The following is a 24,309-nucleotide window of genomic DNA, read 5'->3' on the forward strand; positions in this document are numbered from 1 at the left end:
GGAGTCTGCAAATGTTGATACATAGATGAGGTTAAAATGGGCTAATAACTACACCATATACCCCTGTACCATGCGGCAAAGGTAAAGAAAAGCATCTGCTTAACTGATTTGATTTTAAATGGTTGAAAACGCATTAGAACTGCCCCTTGATGAGCCATGTATTAAATATATGTGATGAATGTGTTACTGTGAAAATTAAGTACTCCAACTTGCATTCAATACTTATTTTACTATTGAATTGTCGGCTTACGTTTTCTTCTGAAAAAGTACAGAGATAAAAATAACGAAAATTGCCAGCAACCTGAAGTCATGACTTTATTAAATAAACCGTAACCTAAAGTTGCCCAGTTCTTTTATTTTCTTCTCTCTCCTTTCCCAGTGCCTTTCAAACTGCAGCAGATTTTCGACTGCAGTGATTTCAAATGTCAAATGGGGGTGGTTGTAATTTTCTTCCTTTGGTATTGTTCAAAAAGGTCTCCGTTTTTAGAATGCACTTTTCTGAAAGAAACAAAAATGCATACAGTATGTATTACATTCAGTAATTCCTAACAGGAAATGAAAGGAATGCACACATTAACTGCACTCAAACTTCATGAAACGTATTGCATATTTGCACTTTAGTTTGACTCCCACAAGCTTTTGTCTCTGAAACCTCTAAATCCTAAAATTGAGACGTGCAAGCTGTAAAGGCTTTACCAGTCTATTTCTTCTACTGTATGATTTCCGTATATTTGTTTTATTATGATGTGATCAGCCTGGTTGTTGTGTTGCACATAAATTGGGTGTACAGTATGTGGTCCTTCTTACAACAAAAAGGCTACAAAGCAACCACTCCCAAATCTCATTGTGAGCATTCATCACATTTTACCAATCCTGTTCTGAACAAACTATCCATTCTCTATAAGATGACCTTACCTAAAATTAGGGGCCTTAGTGCCGGGGTACTCAATGCCAGTCCTCAACCCCCCCCACCCCCAAACCAGGCTAATATGGTGTAATATTGTGGGGTTCTCCCCCCACCCACCTCTTCAAATACTGAATTATATCACCTATAAGAGGCAGACAATACTTCTGGAGGGCACTCGCGTACATCTATCTTAAATTTTCTTGAAAGGTATCAATTATAACTTGTCATAAAGAAACATTGCATTGTAGTCCCGCTGTAGGGTTGAAGTTTGCAGCACATGTAGCTCAAATAAATATTTCTATTATCTACTTAGCATGTATACATTGGGACAGTTTATCACACATTGATCACCCTTTAATTGTGCAGAATCATGTACAAAAATGCAGAATGCAGTGTGATAACCTGTATTGGAGTTTAGTACATTTCCCCTATGGTATTTAGGATATTTAATGATCTACAGATATAGTAAGACTTACTGTCCCCAGCACTGTGTCTGAAAAAGCAAACGATGGTGGCGGGTGTATGTTTCCAGATCAGATGCCATGCAGGGTTAATTTAGCTGGCCCAGGTGGCCTCAGCAACACAAACAGTAAGTCTTCCTACATCTGTACAACACTGTATTTCTGCCATACTCACATTTTCCAGATTAAGAGCATCATCAACCTTCCCAATTTGTTTTTTGTGCTTCTTCTTCAGGCAATACACAGTGACCAGTGTAATTATTAACATGGCAGCGAATACAGCAACCGATGAAGAAACTGCTATCACAACGGTGTCTTGGCTTGAGACTTTTTTCTCACACTTTTCTCCAACGTACCACCAATCTTTAGTAACTTTGCATCTAAAGAGAGAGAGCAATACAGTAAGGGCAAGCTGCAAAGAGAAGGTTTGACTAAAATCACATTCAAAGTTCTGACACATCGAGCAAGGATCAAATTACTACATGTGACATACCCTATACATTGGGCAGACAAGAGTGTTGTGTAATCCCATTCATGCCAGAGGAACCAGCAGGACATTATTCAGAGCCTGCGATGTTGCTCCCACAACCCCCCACAACATCCCACAAATAAAGCACACACATAGGTCTGGAGGTACAATGGCCTAAATGGTATAAAGGGCTTTTATTTATATACAGCAAAATGGGAGGTGCAGACCCTGCCAGAGTGCTCCACCCACAGGTAAGGCCAGTGGCATTTAAATCATGGCCCGCCAGGTAAGGCCAGTGGCATTTAAACCATGGCCCGCCAGGTAAGGCCAGTGGCATTTAAACCATGGCCGGCTAGCTGGGACCGTCCCAAGTCACAGCAGTTCACCTGGAGAAACTTTTAAGTCAGAAGATCAAATTGTGGTCGGAAATCACCTCCTTGGAGAATTATGTACAAAATAAAAGAATTCCAAGGGGGCTAAGAATTAAAAAAACACCATCATTTGGTTTTATAAACAGAGGGTTTGAAGAGAAGATATTGGACTCATGTTCAATGAGGTTGATGGAATTGATTATACAAACCAAAATAGCTGAGAAAACAATGTTATTAGACAGTATAAAAAAAACCCAGGATCAACTTGACAAGTTTGAAAATATGCCTAATTTTGTCAGTAATGATAAACTTTAATATCAAAATATAAGCAAACTTGACAAAGAAATCATGGAGAAGAAACAAATAAAGTTTTGATAGGGACCGTTTGGATTACGGGCGTGGCCAGGTATATATATGGCAGAAACCACCTCGTCCCACTAGAAGTGCAAATACACCACACAAAAGAGCTAAACAAAAGAACCAACAACATAATCCACAAGGACCCAAAGGATAAGTCCATTCCACGCCCTTCTATATTAAAAAAGAAATCAGGTGATCAAGCCAGTTTCTCAGACGCCTCAGACAGCGATTATCGTTCACATGGAGTCTCCTTTTCTACAAACAAAGTCTCCAATCAATATGAGTATTCCCTCTGAGACAACACAGAATTTAAATTTACCTCTCTCAGAACCCAATTCTAATGCAGATGATTTAACCTCATTTCGTGAATTATGTACCCTACAAGACATGAATAGCCTATTGCATGAGCAAACCATGGAGGAGGAGGCTGATTATGCATCCCCTTTTCTGGTAGGTTCCAGAGATTCAGGATTGAAGAATAGATCTAATTTTTATCCATCATATATGAAGGATCCACATATAGCAACCTTTGAAAAGTTAGTTGAAAGGGATTTATTATTGTTGGCAAAGGGTTACAATTTCACCCCCAATTTCGGTAACAATCTGACCAAGGAAGAACGACTTAGTATTCCAAGTCTGATGAATAATAAACATTTGGTCATAAAAAATGCCGACAAGGGGGGTGCTATTGTCATCCAGAACAATGTAAAATACAAAAAAGAGGCCCTTAGACAACTACAGGACAGGAGTTCATATATAACCCTGAAGTCTGATCCTACAGATGTGTTTCTGGCACAGATTAAAAACATCTTAGATTTTGGTATTATTCTACAAGTATTAAATGAGAAAGAAAGAAGCTTCCTGTACGTCAATAATCCGATGATCCCCATTTTTCACTATCTCCCAAAGATCCATAAATCTCTGGTTGACCCCCCTGGTCGACCAATAATATCGAGTATTGGATCTTTGGGAGATGGACTGTCCAGATACATTGATATCTTTTTACAGCAATTGGTCCACAAACTTCCGTCATACCTCCGGGACTCCACTGATCTACTTAACTCACTTTCTGAATTCACTTGGTCCCCTAATTTTCTTTGGGTTACCTTAGACGTCACATCCCTTCACACAATTATTGATCACACACATGGAATCACAGCAGTTCAACATTTCCTTAATTATTCACTTTTATCACCTGCACAAATCACATTTATTATTGAATCAATTTAATTTTTATTAACTCACAACTACTTCCTATTTGACTCACTTTATTATTTACAGACACGAGGCACAGCAATGGGTACTTCATTTGCACCATCATACGCAAATTTATTTATGGGATATTGGGAGTTTATGCACATTTTCAGTCACATTAACCCTTTCCGTAACAATATTATTTTCTATAGATGATCTGTTTTTGATTTGGGAAGGTGACACGAGGTCCCTGACGGAGTTTGTGGACCATTTAAATAACAACGATTACAATTTACATTTTCATATCATGCTCAAAAAATTGTATATTTGGATTTATTATTGTATATTGATTCAAATCAATTTATCCAATCGGATATATTTAGAAAACTAAATTCGAGAAATACATTTTTGAAAGCGGACAGTGGTCACCCTAAGCCTTTACTTTGAGGTATTCCAAAAGCACAATTTTTAAGGCTTAGACGTATATGTTCAGACACAGACCACTTTATACATCAATCAAAACAATTGGCTTCTAGATTCCGCTACAGGGGATACAGCGAACGTGACCTGCAGAAAGCTTTTGAACACGCCTATCTCACCCCACGTGTTGATCTGTTGAAAAAACTGAATAGATCTAGAGGTGGAAATGGTAAAACACCACTATACTTTATCACTCAACATAGTCGACAAGCCAACTCAATCCGCACCATTGTTGCTAGATACTGGAACATTTTGAGTCTAGATACCAAACTAAAACCATATATTGAAGATTTACCTAAATTTGTTTTTAAGAAAGCAAAAACATTGTCAAGTTATGTTTCACCTAGCATGTTTGTTAACCCCTTAGTAAGAACAAGGGGCTTTATTCCACCTACAGGTTTCTTTAAATGCGTTTTTTGCAAGGTATGTACCTATGCAAAACCCATCAAAGTGATGCATTCAAAAATTAATAAGGATAAAATAAAACTGAAGAGTTTTATTACATGTAATACCAACTATGTAATCTATATTTTGACATGAGGTTGCGGTAAGAGCTACATAGGAAAAACAATATGCCCATTAAAAAAAACGTGTAATGGAACATATTAGAAGCATAAAAAATAAAGACCAGAGATTTCCAGTGGCGAGACACTTCTTAGAATGCCCTATGGGCAAATTAGACTTATTTACTTTCAGTGGGATAGAACATATTTCACTCCCAGTCAGACGTGGTGACCGTCAGAACATCCTTAATCAAAAGGAAATGTTCTGGATTTTTACAATGGACACAATGACACCAAGAAGAATCAACATTGACTGGGAGATAAAACACTTTCTTTGATGTGTCCCCCCACTGGAAATCTCTGCTTCTGTAATTGTTCGCCTGTCTAGCTCTGTGAACAACATCTATGGTGTAAGACTACCATCTTTATTAAAATGTTTATTGCCAGGGTTTCAATCTATTATAATATATGTCTAGTATATTCTAAATCAAGAGCTTTTCCTCCCCATACTCTGGCCTCTCTTAAAATAATGTTTATGTCAATGTTTATATGAATGTTTATGCATATCACCCAGACATGTTCTTCTTCTTGTTGCTTCTTTTCTTTGAGACTTTCTTAATCAACGATTGAGGAATATTTACATAAAAATTAGTCCTGATATATGACTTAAACCTCCCACTTATCGTGGATTGAAATAAGAAACAAACTCATGATGTTGCATATCATTTATTTATTATTTATTACTTCTTTTCTCCTTCTTTTCCTTTTTCCAAATGTCCTTTGAATATTTTGAAACCTGTAACAAAATTTCGCTTGGGTTGTGAAATACTTAAAGTGTGTTATAAAACTTTTTAAAGTTTACATACAAAGTAACCAATTGACTTAAAATTGTTGCAATTATATCTACCATCATCTTACATGTTGTTTAGTTACATCAGTCACACTTGTATAAAATATGAGCTATCCAAATTTTGAACACATTTTATGGTTATTGCACACAATTGCATTATGTGTGACATTTAGTCATTTAAATAATTCTTACCAATTTAATAGATTTATATACCCCATCCCCCCGACTTTACTTGATTTTAATTTAAACTTGCATCTTCAATTATGCAATGATTTTATTTTTACTCATTTTCACAACCTCATAGGGTTGAGGTTTACTATGCCTTTCTTAGCATACACTAGCGTGACTTAACCTCCCTTATGGGGGTATGCGAATATAGACTACTAATTAAGATAGAGAAGGTAAAGGATTCGTGGTCCTTCCGCTCCAGAGAAAATAAGGTAAGAACTCACCAGCAAAAAGGGGTTAAAAACTAATTTATTGGGCTACATAAAAACAAAAAATAGACAGTGACAAACTCTCCCACGCGTTTCACGCCCACTATGGCGCTTTCTCAAGGACTGGAGCTGGAAGGAGGAAAGCAGAGCGGTGATCTTGTGAGTCGCGTGGACTCCACACCGGGCGGCCAGCCAGGGTCAGGGATTGAGTGAGTACCTTTCCATTCTCCCGTTAACAGCCCTCTCTTGCGTTATTAGTCACTTACCTTGCTCCTTATCACAGTCCTACCCGACTTTATATACCCGGTGTCAACTCCATTTAAATGCTTTCATATTGACTTTGCCCTGCCTGGCACCTTTGTCTACACTCTTTTGAGCTCCTACACGGTTAATTTTTTCTATACTAATTAAGATATATGTTTAATTATATAATGGTTTAAATTTAAATTGTCTTTTTTATTGGAAAACTACTTGCCATCACTGCCCATGCTCCCAGTACTGATTCATCATGAGCGCGTACACACTTACCAGGTGTGCAGGCTCCCTTCATACAATCTTGGGAGACTTTGCATATTACTGGTTGAGTGACATCACGTCCGGTTGCATCCGGTACTTTAGGAAGCTGGGCACCAAGTAACGTTACTCTTTGACAAAGCCCTGAGTGGGTGAAACGCGTAAGAGCTGTGGGGGGTGTTATCCCGTCTCTCCTTTTTAAAAATCCATGTTTAAATAAAGCCTTTTTTTGTAGCACAGTCCAGCCTTTGCTATTTTTGTTGTTCGGCCGTGCCTGGTGTCTCTCTCCACTCCGGTGAGGGCTATTTCTCCTGACCCCACGTCAGCTGCGAGATGGGCTCCAGGTACTCAAAGCACAATGAGCCCTGCCCACTTGCCAACCCTGCCACCACCAGGCAATACCATAACTGAGTCCCGTCCGGCAAGGGTACCCTGAACTTACCTTAAAAAAATCCAACACCAACAGGGCTATTTAGCCCCTTAAACAATCCCCGGACTGCTAGACCCGCCGAAAACCTCCAAACATGAACTGAAGGAACATTAACCAAGTCAAAACGTCCAATAAACCGTCCAAACGGATCTACATAACGGACTGGTGACACACAATATATATGCATCCTTAACCTAAAGCTAGGCCCATACTGGCCCGGCTGCTCCCTAACTCATTCTCAGCTGTGAGATGGGCCCTAGGTTTGGAATAGATAGAAAATGTCCCTAAGTGCCTCATTCAATATTCTGTGAAGCTGCTACCAGAGAAGGTTTTGCTTGTTCATTTGAATGAAGTTGATCTTTTCTCCATCACTGGGAAGCTGCTACACAGCACATTGAATAAGGGCCTGAATGTGATGGCAGAAGAGGTCGGTGTAGCTGGTGTCTTTCAAACGACCACATTCTGTGACATGTTTAAGAGATTAAGGCACATTTATCAAGCGGTAGTATTCCATTAGACCACTTCTGGGGCTGAAAGACACTTAACACGCATTTACTTAAATAGCACTGCTTAGCAAATATAGATGTTTCACACCTTTATATTTTTTAACCAAGGTCAGACACCTATAGGTTTATGAAATAGCTTTTTTTATTTTTATTTTGTGTGTAAACACCGTACATTAAGAGTTGTGATGTTTAAGGAAGACAATTGCATTGCTAAGTTTTTTTTTGTGCAAACTAACAGGGATTGCAATTTTGAAAATAGATTTTCCATTTGGATGTGATAGTCTGTCATAAGATGCTGGGATCTGCATATTCCTCTCTGGTAAAAACAGAGTAAAAATATGTGCAGAATTATGCAGAATGACTCAATCCAGAATTACAGCCATCCCCCATGTAAAGATGGAAGCTTCAGCCTGTTCAGGTGTTTGGTTTAAAGCATGTGTAAGGGGAGCTCTAAGCACTATGAAAGCACCTCTCATAGATTAACGTAATATATGCTTGAACACGTGGTAAAGTGTTGAAGCTTAAGGATGGACGTACATGTGAGAAGTATATAATATTCACAGACAGGGTAGAGGAATTTATGCTGCTGTGTTACACAAGTGATGTATAAAACAAACAATGATATAAGGATTGTTTGTATTAACTCTCAATATTATAATAAACTCTTCCAAGCAGGATCTCTACATTTTATATAAATTTATTATAATTTACTTGTTTTTTTTCTTTCTGTGGATTTGTATTTATGTTTATTATAATATGTTTATTTTAGGTCACTGGCTTTTATATAACATTATACAATGGAATATATGCCACCTTACAAGTTTCAACAACAATAATAATAATAATAATAGAGCAATTAATTAAAGAGTTCTAATAATAGATTAGATTTACCTGCACACTGGTTTCTGATTTTCAATTACACAGACACCGTCATTCTCACAGGTATATCCCACACAGAGTATTGGAGGTTTGTTTTGTTCTGTTGTCATGGTCATTTCTGGTACAATCGTGGATACAGTTGTCGTGCCAGTGGGGGGAATAGGTGTTGGTTGAGATGCATTTAGAAAGGAAATATCTGGATGCAAAAAATTAATTGTTAATGAACTATATCAATTTGTATTTAACACTTGCAAGAAATATAATGTTTGTACTTGTGAACCATCAAATTATGAAAGTGCATTGTAATATTTAAGATTAATAAATAACAATGAAAATGTTTATATGACCCTGACTAATTATATGAACTTTCCATGCGTATCTCTGCCTGCCTTTCTGCCATTTCCACCTGGATGTCCTCCCACTTCTTACAAATTAACCCAGCTAAGACTGAATTCGCTCTACTTTCCTGCTTCCTCCTCCCTCCCAACCTCCCCAATCGCCACTATCTCCTTTCACCCCTTCACCACCTCCCCCTCTCATTCGCAACCTTGGAGTCACCTTTGACTCTTCCCTCCTCTTTGCCCAACACATCACCTCCATCACTATCACCTGTTGCTACCACCTATACAACATAAGAAAAATGTGTCCACATAATTTCTCTCTCTTGGACCAAACTTCTCATCCACTCCCTCATCTTCACTTGTCTTGACTACTGTAACTCCCTTCTCCTCGGTCTCCCTCTCTACTCCTCTACCCATCCAACAAATCCAAGCCACCAGTACATTTCTCAATCTCCCCCGCTCTGCCCACACCACCCCTCTCCTAACTCCACTACTATCCAACAGTGTTCCCTCTTCAAATTTCTAACCCTGGTCTACAAATCTCTTCATGGTCTTACCCCTTCTTACCTTTCAGCACTCATCTCTCGCTACACACCTTCCCGTCCTCGTCTCTCCCTGACTGCCACAACCCTCACTCCCCCCGAGCTTCCTGTGCCTCCTCTCGATTCCGACCATTTGCCTTACTTGCCCCCTCCACTGGAAGAGGCTCACCACCACATTAATCTGCCTCCTCTCTATCTTCAGAAGACAACTCAAAACTCATCTCTTCTCCATCACATTCCATGATCCCCGATTAACCTCCTATCCCATCCCCTCCCTCAACCCACCCATGATCTCCACTACACTCACCCCTTCCTAAACCTTCCTAAAGTCTCCCCAGAACCCTCCAAAGTCATCCACCACACCAATTGCCTCCATTGTCCCAACTGTCAAACCCATCACCATGCCACCAGCAAAACTAAGGGAGGAACTGATTTAGCATAATTTTTATGGATACGTTTCTTTGCCCACATTTTGCTACTAAGGGAAACTTTCCTTTATTTTTTACATTTTTTATGAGCTTTCACTAAAAAAAATATAACAACATTATATTTGCATTCTCACTTTAAAAACTCAAAGAGCTTCACCATGGAAGGTGGCACCCCCATATAAAAACCTGATATGGTGCCTTTGACTCGCCACAAGAGGCAAAGAGGTTGAATCACAAGTAATATGCTGCTCGGAATCCTTTTTATGGACTATGTTTTAAAATTAGAAGTGTTTGGGGGTTATTCACTAAAGTTATCCGGCTGCAAAAAACTGGGGCAAAAGAATTGCACCAGAAAAAACATTTAAATTGCCTTTAATAGAATTTAGTTGATTTGATAAATATGGTGCTGCTGTTTTTTACACTGGGTTTGCTGCAGGATATGAGGAACATAAAGTGTCATACAGTATGAAATAGCCCTCCCTGTTTAGTAAATATAACACTTTGGCAAAGATTCTTCACAGGAGAAATATTTCACATGCATTTCTCCCCTTATTTCCAGAACAGGCTTTACATCTGCTTGAATAAAAATGATCTAAAACACTCAGAACAAAGATTTGGTAAGTATTATCCCATTCTCAAAATATGCTACATTATTATATTGATAAAACCTGATAAAACCCGGGAAGTGAGTATTAAATAACTTTAACTTATTAAAAACTAGTTGAAAGTACCCGATGTTGCTCAGGAATTCAAAGACATCAACCTCATCCCTCCCATCCTCCTCTCACCCCACTACTTCCTTCTCTTTCTCCCCTCTTCTCTGCCACCCCTCATCTCTCTCCTTCCCCTCATCTCTCTCCCTCCCATCACTTTCCTTTAATACCTTATGATGCCCCCAATTCTTTCCGCCTCTCTCCTACTCCGGCATTCTTACTGTATCCTCACCTGTCATCTGACTTCCTCTCTTTTTTTCTTCTTCATCTGCTTTCTGTGTAAATCTTGTAGCTATCTGACTCCTTATCTGACACCAGGCTACATGCATTATGATGTACCTGGTAGGCTATGTATCTGCCAGGTCACAACACCCAGTGGCTGACTTACTTGTCAGAGAAATGTTAATAACTCATAGAATTAAAAATAGAATATATCCAAACATAGACAAAAACTTGATCTCATCATGCAAAATTTGGTTACGATATCTTAAGAGGTGTCCAAATGCATAATGAATAGACAGACAAGTTTCAAAAATATATAGGAGATTTGTGCAATTTTAAGAAAAAAACAAAAACTGTTACAGTCATTTCAAACATAAGCATTGGTCTTTAGAAAATATAACTTGCACCTCAGCACTTTTATTTAACACTATATATTTAAGTATACATGTACTGTGTACAGTATGTATGTATATCTTTATATAGCGCAACTAATGTACATAGCACGTGACAACAATAATACACGTGACATAAATAACAAATAATACAAATAACACATAATGGGAATAAGCGCTTCAGACATAAAAGTAACATTAGGAATAGGAGTTCCTGCCATAAAGAGCTTACAATCTAATATATAAGTAGGAGGAATGTACAGAGACTATAAGAAGGTGTTCTGGTAAGTGCGTCTGCAAGGGGCCAAGGTCAATGTGTGAAGCGTATAGTATCAGCCACAGTGCTACTCATATGATTCGGTAATGAGGTGTGTTTTAAGAAAGGTCCTAAAGGTAGCTAGAGAGGGTGCTAGTTGGATATTGAGGGGTAAGTGCAGTCCAAAGGTGTGGGGCAGTCAGTGAAAATGTTTTAAGGCGGGAGAGGACTTTAGATACAAAGGGGGTAGAGAGAAAGCATCCTTGAGTAGAACGCAAGAGTCGGGCAGGTGTAAAGTGAGAAATTAGGGCTGAGATGTAAGGAGCAGCAGAAGAGTGTAAGGGAGAGTGTAAGAGAAAGTGTAAGAGAGCCGTTAAAGTGAGGAGGAGAATTGAGTGTGCAATACAAGATTTGATAGGAAGCCAAGAGAGGGATTACAGTAGGAGAGACGGTGAGACAGATTTAGGAGAGAATGAGGGCCTGCATCAGCGTTTTAGCAGTAGAGTAATACAGGAAAGGTCATATCTTTGCAATATTGAGCAGAAAAAAACGACAGGTTTTAGCTACCTTTGAATGTGAGAGGAGAATGTGAGGGAGGAGTCAAATGTAACTTACTGGTGCAGCGTCTCCATCTTGTGCACCCCCAGTTGTGTGGGATGGAGTATCTGCAAAAGAGTTGTATACCCCTCCTCCCAATATCCTCCGTCAGGGTGACTCGCTCCTGGTACACACCACACGCCATTTCAGCTCCGATCAGCAATAAAATTGTAGCATACCCCAGGCTAGGCAAAACTCTTTCTCTGCATACTGTACACGATGACAGTCCAGTCAAGTGCTCTGTGGTGACAGACTGGCTACCGGCTAGATGTGCTTTTGGAGGGCTTCTCCTCCGCAGCACGGGCGTCCCTCCTCTTGGCTGCCAGTACCACAGACCCTTTCCAGAAGTTCCTGCTCCAAGTTACCCAGTTTACTTCTATGATCACTCGCCTCAGGGAACTAGAACCGCAATAGCACAGCTGCCAACTCTTTTTCACCTCTGTAGGTCACTCTAGGTCGTGCTTTGCGAGGTTCAGGGACCCCCTGACTACACCTAGCATCCCTCTTTCTGCAATACTTGCGCTGGAAGTACACATCCTAATCTTCCAGTTTTGCTTCGCTGAAAGCCTGTCCTGATTTATCTCAGCAGCGCCTCAAAATGTAATGGTGTTTCCCCTCCCCCAATCTCACAAAGGGTCTCCTAAGTGAACTAGCTCTCTGGCTACATAGGTCTTGTTGGTGCATACCTGCTGGTAACAGGGGGCCCTGAGTCTCCCGCGATGACATGGGGGACAACAGGACAGGCCCCATCTTGTGCAGCCCCCAGTTGTGTGGGGTGGAGTACCTGCAAAAGAGTTGTATACCCCTCCTCCCAATATACTCCACTCTCAGGCAGGAGGTATAGATAAAAGCAGATGTTCTTTATTGGTCCTTCCTGATTCAGCACAGTCTCTGTCACAGCATATAGCAATCAAAGGTTGTCGCCTTCAGGATGTCCCTGAACACCACTCCTAGTCAGGGCTCTAGGAGCTGTCCTTGTTCTTTTCTTACTCCGTTGTGGGGTAAGAGGAATATCTCTCCCCTCTCCCATAGGGAGGGACTTAAGCATACCAGAGCCCTTGCAGCTTCCTGGAACCGACTATCCTCTCTCTAAGGTGGAGAGGAACTCACTCAAACAGGAAGTGGTAATTCCTTTAGTACAGATCCAGTAGACCCACCCCTGTGCCTTTGAATGACACAAGGCCTGAGCACTACCTTCTCTGACCAACTGAATTACAGTGGGTGGGGCAAACCCATATTTACTCCTGGCAACCTGCCCTTACCAGGGATTATTGCACAGGAGGAGGACAGAATAATAGCCCAAATTTACCAGGGCTATACTCTCCCTCTGGTGGAATCCAATGGTCCCCACTTGGACCAAATTTGCTGGGCCATCCTGCAGGCGAACAACCTGTACAAATACAAAAATGACAGTTGATAAGTCATTACAGTGTACACATGGCTGAACAACCACACATCCAGAGTGGTGAAATAACACAGGGAACTCCCAACATGGAGGACCGATAACTAATAGTAGTGCCGGGGATCTGGCTTACGCACCTCCCTCCCATTGTGATCCACTACCTTAATGGAAAAGGATTGCAGAGGGCCATTCTCAGGGCGATACACCACTTTGTTCATATTAATCCCTCTTCCCACACTCCAAACCCTCATCAGATAACAAATCTTCTCCTCAGAATGGTATACGGAGTTAATACATTTGGACATTAAGTACTCCTGTTCGGCTTCTCGGAGCCAAGATTCACGTTGCTCCTCTATCTTGAGCATTATAGGCTCAGGCACATATGGATAGTTGAACCCATGTGACTGTCTATAGCGGGCCACTATAGCTCTTTCAGCTCTGCTTAGTTTAATCAACTTACGGTCTCCAGCTGTATCTGGCAAGACCCAGGACAATGGTTCTTCAGGGGCAATCTCATCATAGAGAATGGACGGACCTTTGGGAATTATTCTGCCCTGTTTAATTCCTCTCAACCTCCTTGACAACTCGTCAGCAGCCTCCTTCTCAGAGTAGGTGCCCTTACCCCACCAATGGTCTACCAAATCATCTTCTAATATGATGAACCTAGTACAGTCCATAAAATCTGAATTGCCCTTAAACATAGGAGACCACCATTTGGTGCTATGATCCGCTACCCCAGATGAGGATACAGATTCCTCTGTATCTCCTCGTGATGATACACCTGAGGTACCACTAGACAGGGAACCTTTACCCTTCCCTCGATTAGCATATTTACACACAGTGGAATTCATGACAGGTGACTTTGTTCTTATGGAACCCTCCCTTACAGAAGACACGGTTCCCTTTGTTTTACCTCTGGATGTAGGCTTAAACACAGCAGGATTATCCACAGGAATCCTACTACTCCAATGTTTCTCTCAATCAGACCCTTCATCACTGGTCACCCAATCCCTCCAGTCCACGGACAAATGGTGAACCTTCTCTTTCTTAACCCCACTAGGACCTGTTGAACTGTAACTTGACGGGGCAGTGGCCGGGGCAATGGCGCTAGGGGCAAGGGTCGGGGGAACAACACAGTCCTTGACATAGTCTCTTAATCTGGCTACGCCACGACCTGCTGATATTGAAGTAGATATCACCTCCTCATACTTCCTCTTCCCTCTGCCTAGTAGAGCGTCCATAATCTTATCTTTCCCTTCCTCCTCTGGGTCAGGGCGGACGACATCCGGAGCTGCACTCTTCCGGTCCACCCCGTGGGGGAAACCGGATGTGACGTCCTCATCTGTCGACGTCGCGGAGTCCCGGTACAGGTACAAGTCCCGCATCGGAAGGTCGTCGTCAGTCGCTTGTAACACCGGAAGTGGCGGCGGTGACGTTTCAGGATCGCGGACATGCCAAGGATAAACTACAGGCTGTCTACTCACGCCGACTTCCTCTCTCATCACCTGGTGGGAATAAGGGAGTGGTGCTTCCTTACCGCTCCGCAGGCTCTCGGTAGGTTTCACCTCATCGGCAGTCGTCTCGGGTCCCATCTCCGCCACGCTGGGAGTCGCCACGACCGTGAGACTCTTCCGCGGTTCCGGCTGCACTCGCGCCTGTTGTCTGGGGATCTCCAGACTCAGCTGCTCGGCATCACAGGTAAGTTGCTCACAGGACGGCATCACTCCAGTGGTCCACCGGTAGGCGCATCAACCCTGATGACACACTCACGCTCTCATCGTCCGACGAGGCAGGCAGGGACATCTCCACAGGGCTGCAACGGCGGGTTTCCTCACTTGGGATGGGCACACTGGGTACGTAATGGTCCGGTTACGGCACCACCATCAGCAACGATTCCCCTCTCTCTTGGGTAGTCACCATCTCTTCTTCAGCGGGTTCCGGTAGCACATTCTCAGCTACTGGACTCAGCTCTGGCACGCCAGACTTCTCGGTACCTTGATCGGGGCTGATATTTACAGATAGGCACTCCACTTCAGTCAGCGTTGCTTTCGGGACCTCTGTAGGAGCCTGGATAGTGGAAAAGGGATCTACCGGCCATAGGTAGAAGATCCCACACTGTGGACACCTCGCATGGGTACTTGGCTCAGGTCTAGGTAATCTGCACTGCAGACACAGACACTTCAGGTATTCTTTGCCTCCCACCTCCACCACTAGGAAGCCTCCTGGGAGTTGATAGGCGTTCACGCGGCAAAGAGGCATACCACTAGCTGCTGACACTGTAGATAACATTGAATCTCGACAAGAGGTTCTTTCTTGCTCGCCAGTCACACCAGAATGAAGGTGAGGAAGCTCACATCTGGCTCCTCAATTCTTCCGCTTGGGACTCTGCCATTAGCTCTTTATGTGCGCCCTCCCTCTGGTGGAGATTAGAGGAGGAGCACTCAGCTTCTCTTTGTGACGTGAACTGGGGTTTGATCCAGTCACAGCACAGGGGGGCACAACCTCAGCTTTTGCGCCACATCCCTCTTGCAGGCAGGGCGTTGGCTTTCACGCCAAACACGACCAAATCTTTGCACACAACTTCTTCACAGCATGCTTGCACACAGCACGTGCGTTCCGCAGTCCCGGCGGGAACCGCCATTTTGTTTTCTCAATGCCTCGTGTGGCACTATTACACACAGCCACCTTCTTTGACAATCCCACAGTACTCACAGTAGTGCAATCCTCACTGCCGTCAGGGTGATTCGCTCCTGGTACACACCACACGCCATTTCAGCTCCGATCAGCAATAAAATTGTAGCATACCCCAGGCTAGGCAAAACTCTTTCTCTGCATACTGTACATGATGACAGTCCAGTCAAGTGCTCTGTGGTGACAGACTGGCTACCGGCTAGATGTGCTTTTGGAGGGCTTCTCCTCCGCAGCACGGGCATCCCTCCTCTTGGCTGCCAGTACCACAGACCCTTTCCAGAAGTTCCTGCTCCAAGTTACCCAGTTTACTTCTATGATCACTCGCCTCAGGGAACTAGAACAGCAATAGCACAGCTGCCAACTCTTTTTCACCTCTGTAGGTCACTCTAGGTCGTGCTTTGCGAGGTTCAGGGACCCCCTGACTACACCTAGCATCCCTCTTTCTGCAATACTTGCACTGGAAGTACACATCCTAATCTTCCAGTTTTGCTTCGCTGAAAGCCTGTCCTGATTTATCTCAGCAGCGCCTCCAAATGTAACGGTGTTTCCCCTCCCCTAATCTCACATAGGGTCTCCTAAGGGAACTAGCTCTCTGGCTACATAGGTCTTGTTGGTGCATACCTGCTGGTAACAGGGGGCCCTGAGTCTCCTGCGATGACATGGGGGACACCAGGACAGGCCCATCTTGTGCAGCCCCCAGTTGTGTGGGGTGGAGTACCTGCAAAAGAGTTGTATACCCCTCCTCCCAATATACTCCACTCTCAGGCAGGAGGTATAGATAAAAGCAGATGTTCTTTATTGGTCCTTCCTGATTCAGCACAGTCTCTGTCACAGCATATAGCAATGAAAGGTTGTCACCTTCTGGATGTCCCTGGACACCACTCCTAGTCAGGGCTCTAGGAGCTATCCTTGCTCTTCTCTTACTCCCTTGTGGAGTAAGAAAAATATCTCTCCCCTCTCCCAGAGTGAGGGCCTTAAGCATACCAGAGCCCTGGCAGCTTGATGGAACTGACTATCCTCTCTCTAGGTGGAGAGGAACTCACTCAAACAGGAAGTGGTATTTCCTTTAGTACAGATCCAGTAGACCCACCCCTGTGCCTTTGAATGACACAAAGCCTGAGCACTACCTTCTCTGACCAACTGAATTTCAGTGGGTGGGGCAAACCATATTTACTCCTGGCAACCTGCCCTTACCAGGGATTATTGCACAGGAGGAGGACAGAATAATAGCCCAAACCTACCAGTGCTATATAGTGAACAAAGTCCTGAGGTGTAATGGAGGAAGAAAAACAGCTAGCAGACGATGGTCTGATTAGAGAGTCAAAGACAGAGAAGAGTCGGTGTGGGTTAGACTTGTGAGTGCTGATTATTGAAAAAAAGTAGATTGATTAGCCTGGAAAAGAGCAAAGTTGAAACAGGATAGGATACATTTGTAGTGAAGGAAGTCTTCAAATGTATGAGATTTTCTCCAGAGGCATTTAGAGGACCGAGTGCATCAATGCAACATGCATGTGTGGCAGTTTAGCCAGGGTTAGAAGGGTGAGATCGGCAGAGAGAAAGAGGGGAATGTAGATCAAGAGAGGAGGATAGGGCAGTGCTGCAGTTCCTGACCAGGTCTGGAGCAGAGCAGAGAAAGGAGAGGGAGGAGCACAAAGTGAAATCAAAAGCTGGTAGATTAATAGAGCGCAGGTCTCTGCAGAAATGAGGGGTAGATGGAGGTGGAGAAGGGGAGAAGTGAGAGAATAGCATCAGGGCCATGCAGTGCATGACAACTAGTCTATGAGCTAGACATGAGAATTGGTGTATAAATAGTTTTTCTGAAATTGCTTGTAAAATCAGGAAAATTACAAAAAGTAAGTAATGGTAGAACAGTCCAGAGAGAAAATATTTACTTGTCACTTTCTCACTATATAATCTACAATACAAAATACATAAGACGTAGCATCAACAAGCAAAATAAAAAAAGTTTGTAGTTTATTTCATTATGACTTCTGTTTCTCTCTTTTTGCATCAATCATAATGTTATGTTTATATGTCAATATCAAATGATAAAAAAAAACATTTAAAATAAATGTTATATTACATTATAATACCACATAACCTACCATCTACAGACAAAAGAATGTAAGCATCGCCCCCTTTGAGAAAGTCTCTGCTGTGAAGCCTGTCATGGGTGATAAAAGCAGAGGTTCCTAGTCCTGGTCCTCGGATAAATTGGGTTCCATTAGGGAATGTAGCATTTGATCCCACTCTTTCAGGTTTATCCCAGAACAATAAACCGCTACCTGAAAGCAGAAACATATCTTGTTAGGTCGATGAGCTGGAAACCATCTACAAATTATATCAAAATCTTGCATGTTGCAGTTAGTATTTACCATTCAAGACACAGTGAACAAGCAGCTTCCATAAGAAATTAAAGCACTCCACAGTGCTTGCAAAAAATATATAACACAATGTATTCGGTGGTTCGACGTTTCGGTCTCAAACTCAGATCTTTGTTAAGATCTGAGTTTGAGACCGAAATGTCGAATCACCAAATACATTTTGTTATATATTTTTTGCAAGACCTTAGGAGTGCCAAACTTTCTAACTGAAGCTGCTTGTTTTACTTTGTCTTATTGTCTCCCTGCAAAGGGTGGACCTTTGTGTACCCAAAGCATTTCCTTATTGATCTGATCATGTGAGCGCACCTAACTCCCTCAGATTACCATTTAAGACAGACAGATCGAAAAAAATCTAAATATACACTTAATATACATTTTTATTTTCTAGCAAACAGGGGGATCTGCAAGCAAATGAAGATTGCAGAGGTGACTCTGCTCAAGCACAAGGAGGGAAAGGAATACCAAACAGTGGATTGAGGGGTGGTGCTCACAGGGAATGTAATAATGACAAGTGGAAAGAAAGAATCCCTATTGTGTGGCACTAAGGAGAGTACACCCTAATTAAAACTTATACTTTTATTATAAACTGATTAAAAATAAACTGTTTGGGGAAACCACATACATAGAACAAACCAAAAAATATTAAAAAGACGGAGAGGTGTGGTAGGGTGTTTAATGAGGGTTTTTTTTTTATATATATATGTTCCTCTTAAACCTTAATAAACCCTAGAATCTGGGTGGTCTCTGTGTCAAAAAATATAATGACAATATATCTCCAAACCCCTTGTGGCAGTGGAATATAGGCAACTAGATGCAAACTGTTAAGTGTAACACAAGGCTGCACATGATAATAGCTGGAATGAAGCAGCCATAAGCACCTTAAGCATTTACAAAAAGCTGCATATAATTAGTCTGTAGCGTATAGCAATTGTAGAGAAACCCCTTGTAACAATGGGGTATAGGCAGTTTAGACGCAGGCTTGTGTTTAGTGATGGCTGAAATGAAACAGCTATAAACGTTTTAGGCATCACAAAGCTGCATCTAATCAGTCCTTAGCAGATATAGAGATATAGGAGACTACCCTAGGGTCTGAGTGCTGTTGCTGCCCACGAACGCAGTCTCCGAAGCACTCAGACAACTTGTAACACACACCTCACCGATGAGCCGACGTCACGTGATGGTGACGTCAGACGTACCCTACGTACGTTTCACCGTAACTGGCTTCATCGGGGGCGGGTTCCAAGTGACATTGGTAGGTTTTTATTGGTTTGTGTTGCCGTAGCAACGGATTGTTGGTCTCCTCTGATTGGTCACTACTAGGAGCCAATCATGATGCTCGTGTTGATGACGCGCCCACCCCGAGAGGAGGGAGTTGAAGGAACGTAAGTCACTAGTATTTCAAGGTATTTCAAGGTATTTCAAGGTATCGACAGGGTTACATCCACAAACAGAGGGGGAGACTGGAATAATAAACTCCTACAAAAAGAATCAAGGTGGATTTTTACACTGTCCACCTTGACTCCAGAAGGCCTTAATGAGGGGTTTCTCTATACCCCATTCTTGTAATACTATCTTACATCTGCCGTTCTAGATTAGGCCAGCCTTTACCATTATGATATGGTACCTAATAAAAACATCTATGCACTATACTTACCTCCCTGTATAACTGGGTCAATATCAGAATCACACTACAAAGCATGTAAACATTTCTTAAACTGATAAATCTTCCTAGTAGGGACATGTACTAAGTAACATGCAGTGCAGACAATAAATTACACATGAAATATGCGTCCACTTTGTTTATTTATTTATCTTCTGCACACACAAATGAGTTCAGAATCTCTTGTTTGGTAATCCATCGCTCCCAACTTCACTTCAGAGGGAGCGTCACTAACTTGTGAGCCTATTATAGGCTGACATCTTTAGCCAATCGGAAGGAATACTTACGTTCCTTCAACTCCCTCCTCTCGGGGTGGGCGCGTCATCAACACGAGCATCATGATTGGCTCCTAGTAGTGACCAATCAGTGGAGACCAACAATCCGTTGCTACGGCAACACAAACCAATAAAAACCTACCAAAGTCACTTGGAACCCGCCCCCGATGAAGCCAGTTACGGTGAAACGTACGTAGGGTACGTCTGACGTCACCATCACGTGACGTCGGCTTATCGGTGAGGTGTGTGTTACAAGTTGTCTGAGTGCTTCGGAGACTGCGTTCATGGGCAGCAACAGCACTCAGACCCTAGGGTAGTCTCCTATATCTCTATATCTGCTAAGGACTGATTAGATGCAGCTTTGTGATGCCTAAAACGTTTATAGCTGTTTCATTTCAGCCATCACTAAACACAAGCCTGCGTCTAAACTGCCTATACCCCATTGTTACAAGGGGTTTCTCTACAATTGCTATACGCTACAGACTAATTATATGCAGCTTTTTGTAAATGCTTAAGGTGCTTATGGCTGCTTCATGTTCTATGTATGTGGTTTCCCCAAACAGTTTATTTTTAATCAGTTTATAATAAAAGTATAAGTTTTAATTAGGGTGTACTCTCCTTAGTGCCACACAATAGGGATTCTTTCTATCCACTTGTCATTATTATTTTCTACATTTTAATATAAATGCAAATATAGGATGACTATTTCTTTCGGCTAAATTTAACATAGGTTGAGCAATATGGACATATGTTTGTTTAACCTCGTTTACTATGTAACCACGAACCCATGCAGAAGTGGCTGCAAAAACCTATAAACCAAGGCTTTGTCATGCTACACTAGAACTGTAGCAATAAAATATCTCTAATGTGCTATTAAGTATTTAAACTGCACCTTGATATAATTATTTTTCCAAAATGTTTTGTTCTAACTTTTAGGAAAAACAAACATCTTACTTGTTAGCTTATAAGGATCGGTCGTAATACTCCTCAGATTTGACATGCGGCTTCGAATATCTGGATTTTGGTCCATGAGTACCATTGTTGCTTGTCTCAAAGAACATGGCCATTGTAGGGTATCATCATTAGCCCCAGAGATAAGATAGAAATATATTCCAAGGTCATATAGCTTGTTTCCTTGGCTTGTTTTCACTTGTATTTGAAATGCGTAGCCATCTTTGGAATAAAATGGTGTACTATAAATGCTTCCATTATCTTTAATGGACTCATGCGTAAAGTTTCTGATGTGCCAAATGTGATGGGGGCATCGTGTTTCCGACAAGTTGATGTCATCAACTGAAAATCCTCCATTGGAATTGCCATTTCCTTTAACTCCTTCCAATACAACACGGAATTTGTTGGTTACATTTAAAGAAACATGGTGGAGCTGCCAGTAGTTCACTGGTTTGCCTGCAAAGAAATGACATAAACACAAACAAACATAGTTTATATCTATGTAAACAGTTTATAATCTGTTTAAGATCAATCATGAATCTGATTAAGTATATGCTCAAATACTATATTTTGTACCATTTAATTTAATAAGATATGTACTACAAGTGTAATTTATGGGGCTTATTCATGAGCCAAGCCAATACCAGCGTTTGTCAGAATATGAAAATAAATAACAGTTGTCTTGTTGGCTTATGGTCAGATTGAATATACACTTCTAACTCTATCTTCCACAGCCATTATATTGGAGAGGGCTGTTATATACAAAAATATCTAATTAGGTACTGTATTATGAAAAAAACACTCAAAGTGGTAATTATTAGTACACTGAGGAAACATTAATTGGTTTAACACATTCTCTTAGGTATAGTCAATAGAGTGTACAATATCTGAAGTGCCAACTCATTTAGTTTTATATAATCACACTTTATATAGTAATGTATCTAGATTGCATTTTCATTATACTGGCCCATATGTACTAAAGGGTGCTACATTTTGGCACGCCCTAACTCCCATTGAAATGAATGGGAGTGAAGACATGTTAAAGCTTACCACCCTTTAGTGCATATGGGCCAGAGTCTTACACACCAGTTCTAGATTCCAGCTCTTGGAGTAGTCTGTACATATTGGATGATGACAATGCAATATCTGGATAGACTGCTTAATAAAGGTGCATTAATGCAACTGGTGATTGATATTTTATAGAGAGAAGTCTTCCAAGGGGAAAACCCATGTATCGGTTCAATAAAATACTTTTTATTCAATCGCCCTTAAAGTAACTGTTTTACCTATTTGTGTCTTGTAATTATAAAGAGAGACTTTGAGGACTGACAAGCAGTCTTAGCGCCCAAAAAACATTAAATACATATTGTACAAAATAAATGTACCATTTATTTACCATGCAAATGCTAAAAATAATAATAAAAACCACCTTTTCATGTGTGTATATTTCAAAAAGGTGTCAATCGGCTACATTTAAGCTATTATACATGCCACTGTCCTTGGTTCCCTTTCATGCTTGGATGGGCTGTCCCTTTTTATTGCTGGGACATTTCGTTTTTCGGTAAAGTTCTGTGTAAAGATCTGTCTTCTAAACCAGATCTTGGCTAGTGCAGCCTTCCCACGTCCCACTTCCCACTTGCATTTTCTGTGGATTCTCTTCCAGAATAAACATTAAAATTAAAACCACAGCTGTGTTTTTTTTTTTTTTTAGCTTTGTAGGCACTTTAGGAGTAAACGAGTTATAGTCCTTACCATTTACATTGCTGATAAATTTCAGAGTACCATTAGGGGCGGCTTCTGTGTATTCTCTGATCCAGATGTTCAGCTGGTCACTTTCATGGCCGTTGTTGTAGTAAAAGAATTCCAAGCACTGAAACCCTCTCTTGGGATAAAATAGTCTGCTTTCAAGTAAAGCTTTGTGCCCCACATTGCCAATGATAGTGCTGAAGTGCATAAAATAGCCACTATCTGTTCAAAAAGAGGAAAAACAAAAGGCTTCTTTAAAGCAAAAACATTAGGACATGTTCTTACCTGCTTTTTGGGGACATTTTAGATCTCAGTCCTACACTGGGAGAACCCCAACTTCTACCAACACTTTCCAACACTTTTATATAAGATACTGCAATGATGGCCCTAGGGGGCAGCTTACTGCTGACAATTCAACTAGTGCCACCACCATCACTGATCTTGTACTACTCATTCTCTTGCCTTGACACCTTACAATATTTGTAAGTCACAGAGGAACCACAGGGTAGGAAAAGTTTGGAGAAAGCCAATAGCTTACAAAGTGGGGAATGAGGAGGAAGTCTCTGAAGGGACTACAAACCTGATAGTTTATCCCTAAACACAGTGTGGTGAAAACGCTATGCACAGACTTAAGTTTACCTTCATAACTGAAAAGGACATCTTTAGAGCCAGCTCCTGAGTTCTGCATCCTGGTCCTGAAATAAACAAGCGGGAAATCCAATGCAGGTAAAGCGGTGAACAGCAACAATAGCAGAGGCTGGACGTGAAATCCGAGAAAATCTATTTATTGTGCTCGATGAGCAAACATGTGTGTACAGATGAGTACACAGGAGTGAAACGCATCAGAGGACTCATCTGTACACACATGTTTGCTCATCAAGCACAATAAATAGATTTTCTCGGATTTCACGTCCAGTCTCTGCTATTTTTGCTGTGCACCACTTTTCCTGCATTGGATTTTCCGCTGATCATCATTTACTGCCAAGGAGCACACTACTCAGGAATAACTCTATTGTTAAATAAATTATTTGGCCTAGTCCAGGGTATTGACGTTGGCTTCTTATATTGCTTAGGCAATATACAGTATGGGAAACCAAAGTGGGCCACTTCAGAACCCTGGACGAGGTCAAATAAATTTAATGATACAGTAGCTGGCATTAGGTGCTTCCAGCTTCCTGCACCTAACCCCAGGTATATCCACGACCTAAAAAAAAGTTTTAAAAAATGTGTTCATTCCCATGTTAACTTGAATGAACTGCTGAGGATAGGTGTTGAGGTGGTCCCCAACTCTTTTGTATACCATTAGCATAAAAGTGAAAAGAGTGGAGATGAACGCATGTAAGGAGAAG

The 24,309-nt window shown here is 41.5% G+C and overlaps 1 protein-coding gene across 1 annotated transcript in view; it reads right to left on the reverse strand.

The window, feature by feature from the left end:
- Positions 1-302: 302 nt before the first annotated feature.
- MEP1B (meprin A subunit beta) overlaps positions 303-24,309 on the reverse strand; it is a 64,472-nt gene continuing 40,465 nt past the window's right edge. Inside the window, exons 10-15 of the mRNA XM_075584701.1 lie at positions 22,967-23,182; positions 21,218-21,670; positions 18,050-18,229; positions 8,373-8,556; positions 1,544-1,748; positions 303-498 (exon numbers count right to left, since the gene is read on the reverse strand). Of these exons, the coding sequence (XP_075440816.1) occupies positions 484-498; positions 1,544-1,748; positions 8,373-8,556; positions 18,050-18,229; positions 21,218-21,670; positions 22,967-23,182 (1,253 nt within the window). The 3' untranslated portion in view covers positions 303-483. The remainder of the gene's footprint in view (positions 499-1,543; positions 1,749-8,372; positions 8,557-18,049; positions 18,230-21,217; positions 21,671-22,966; positions 23,183-24,309) is intronic.

The sequence above is a fragment of the Ascaphus truei genome, chromosome 2 (assembly GCF_040206685.1).
Source record: "Ascaphus truei isolate aAscTru1 chromosome 2, aAscTru1.hap1, whole genome shotgun sequence".
Taxonomy (NCBI): Eukaryota; Metazoa; Chordata; class Amphibia; order Anura; family Ascaphidae; genus Ascaphus; species Ascaphus truei.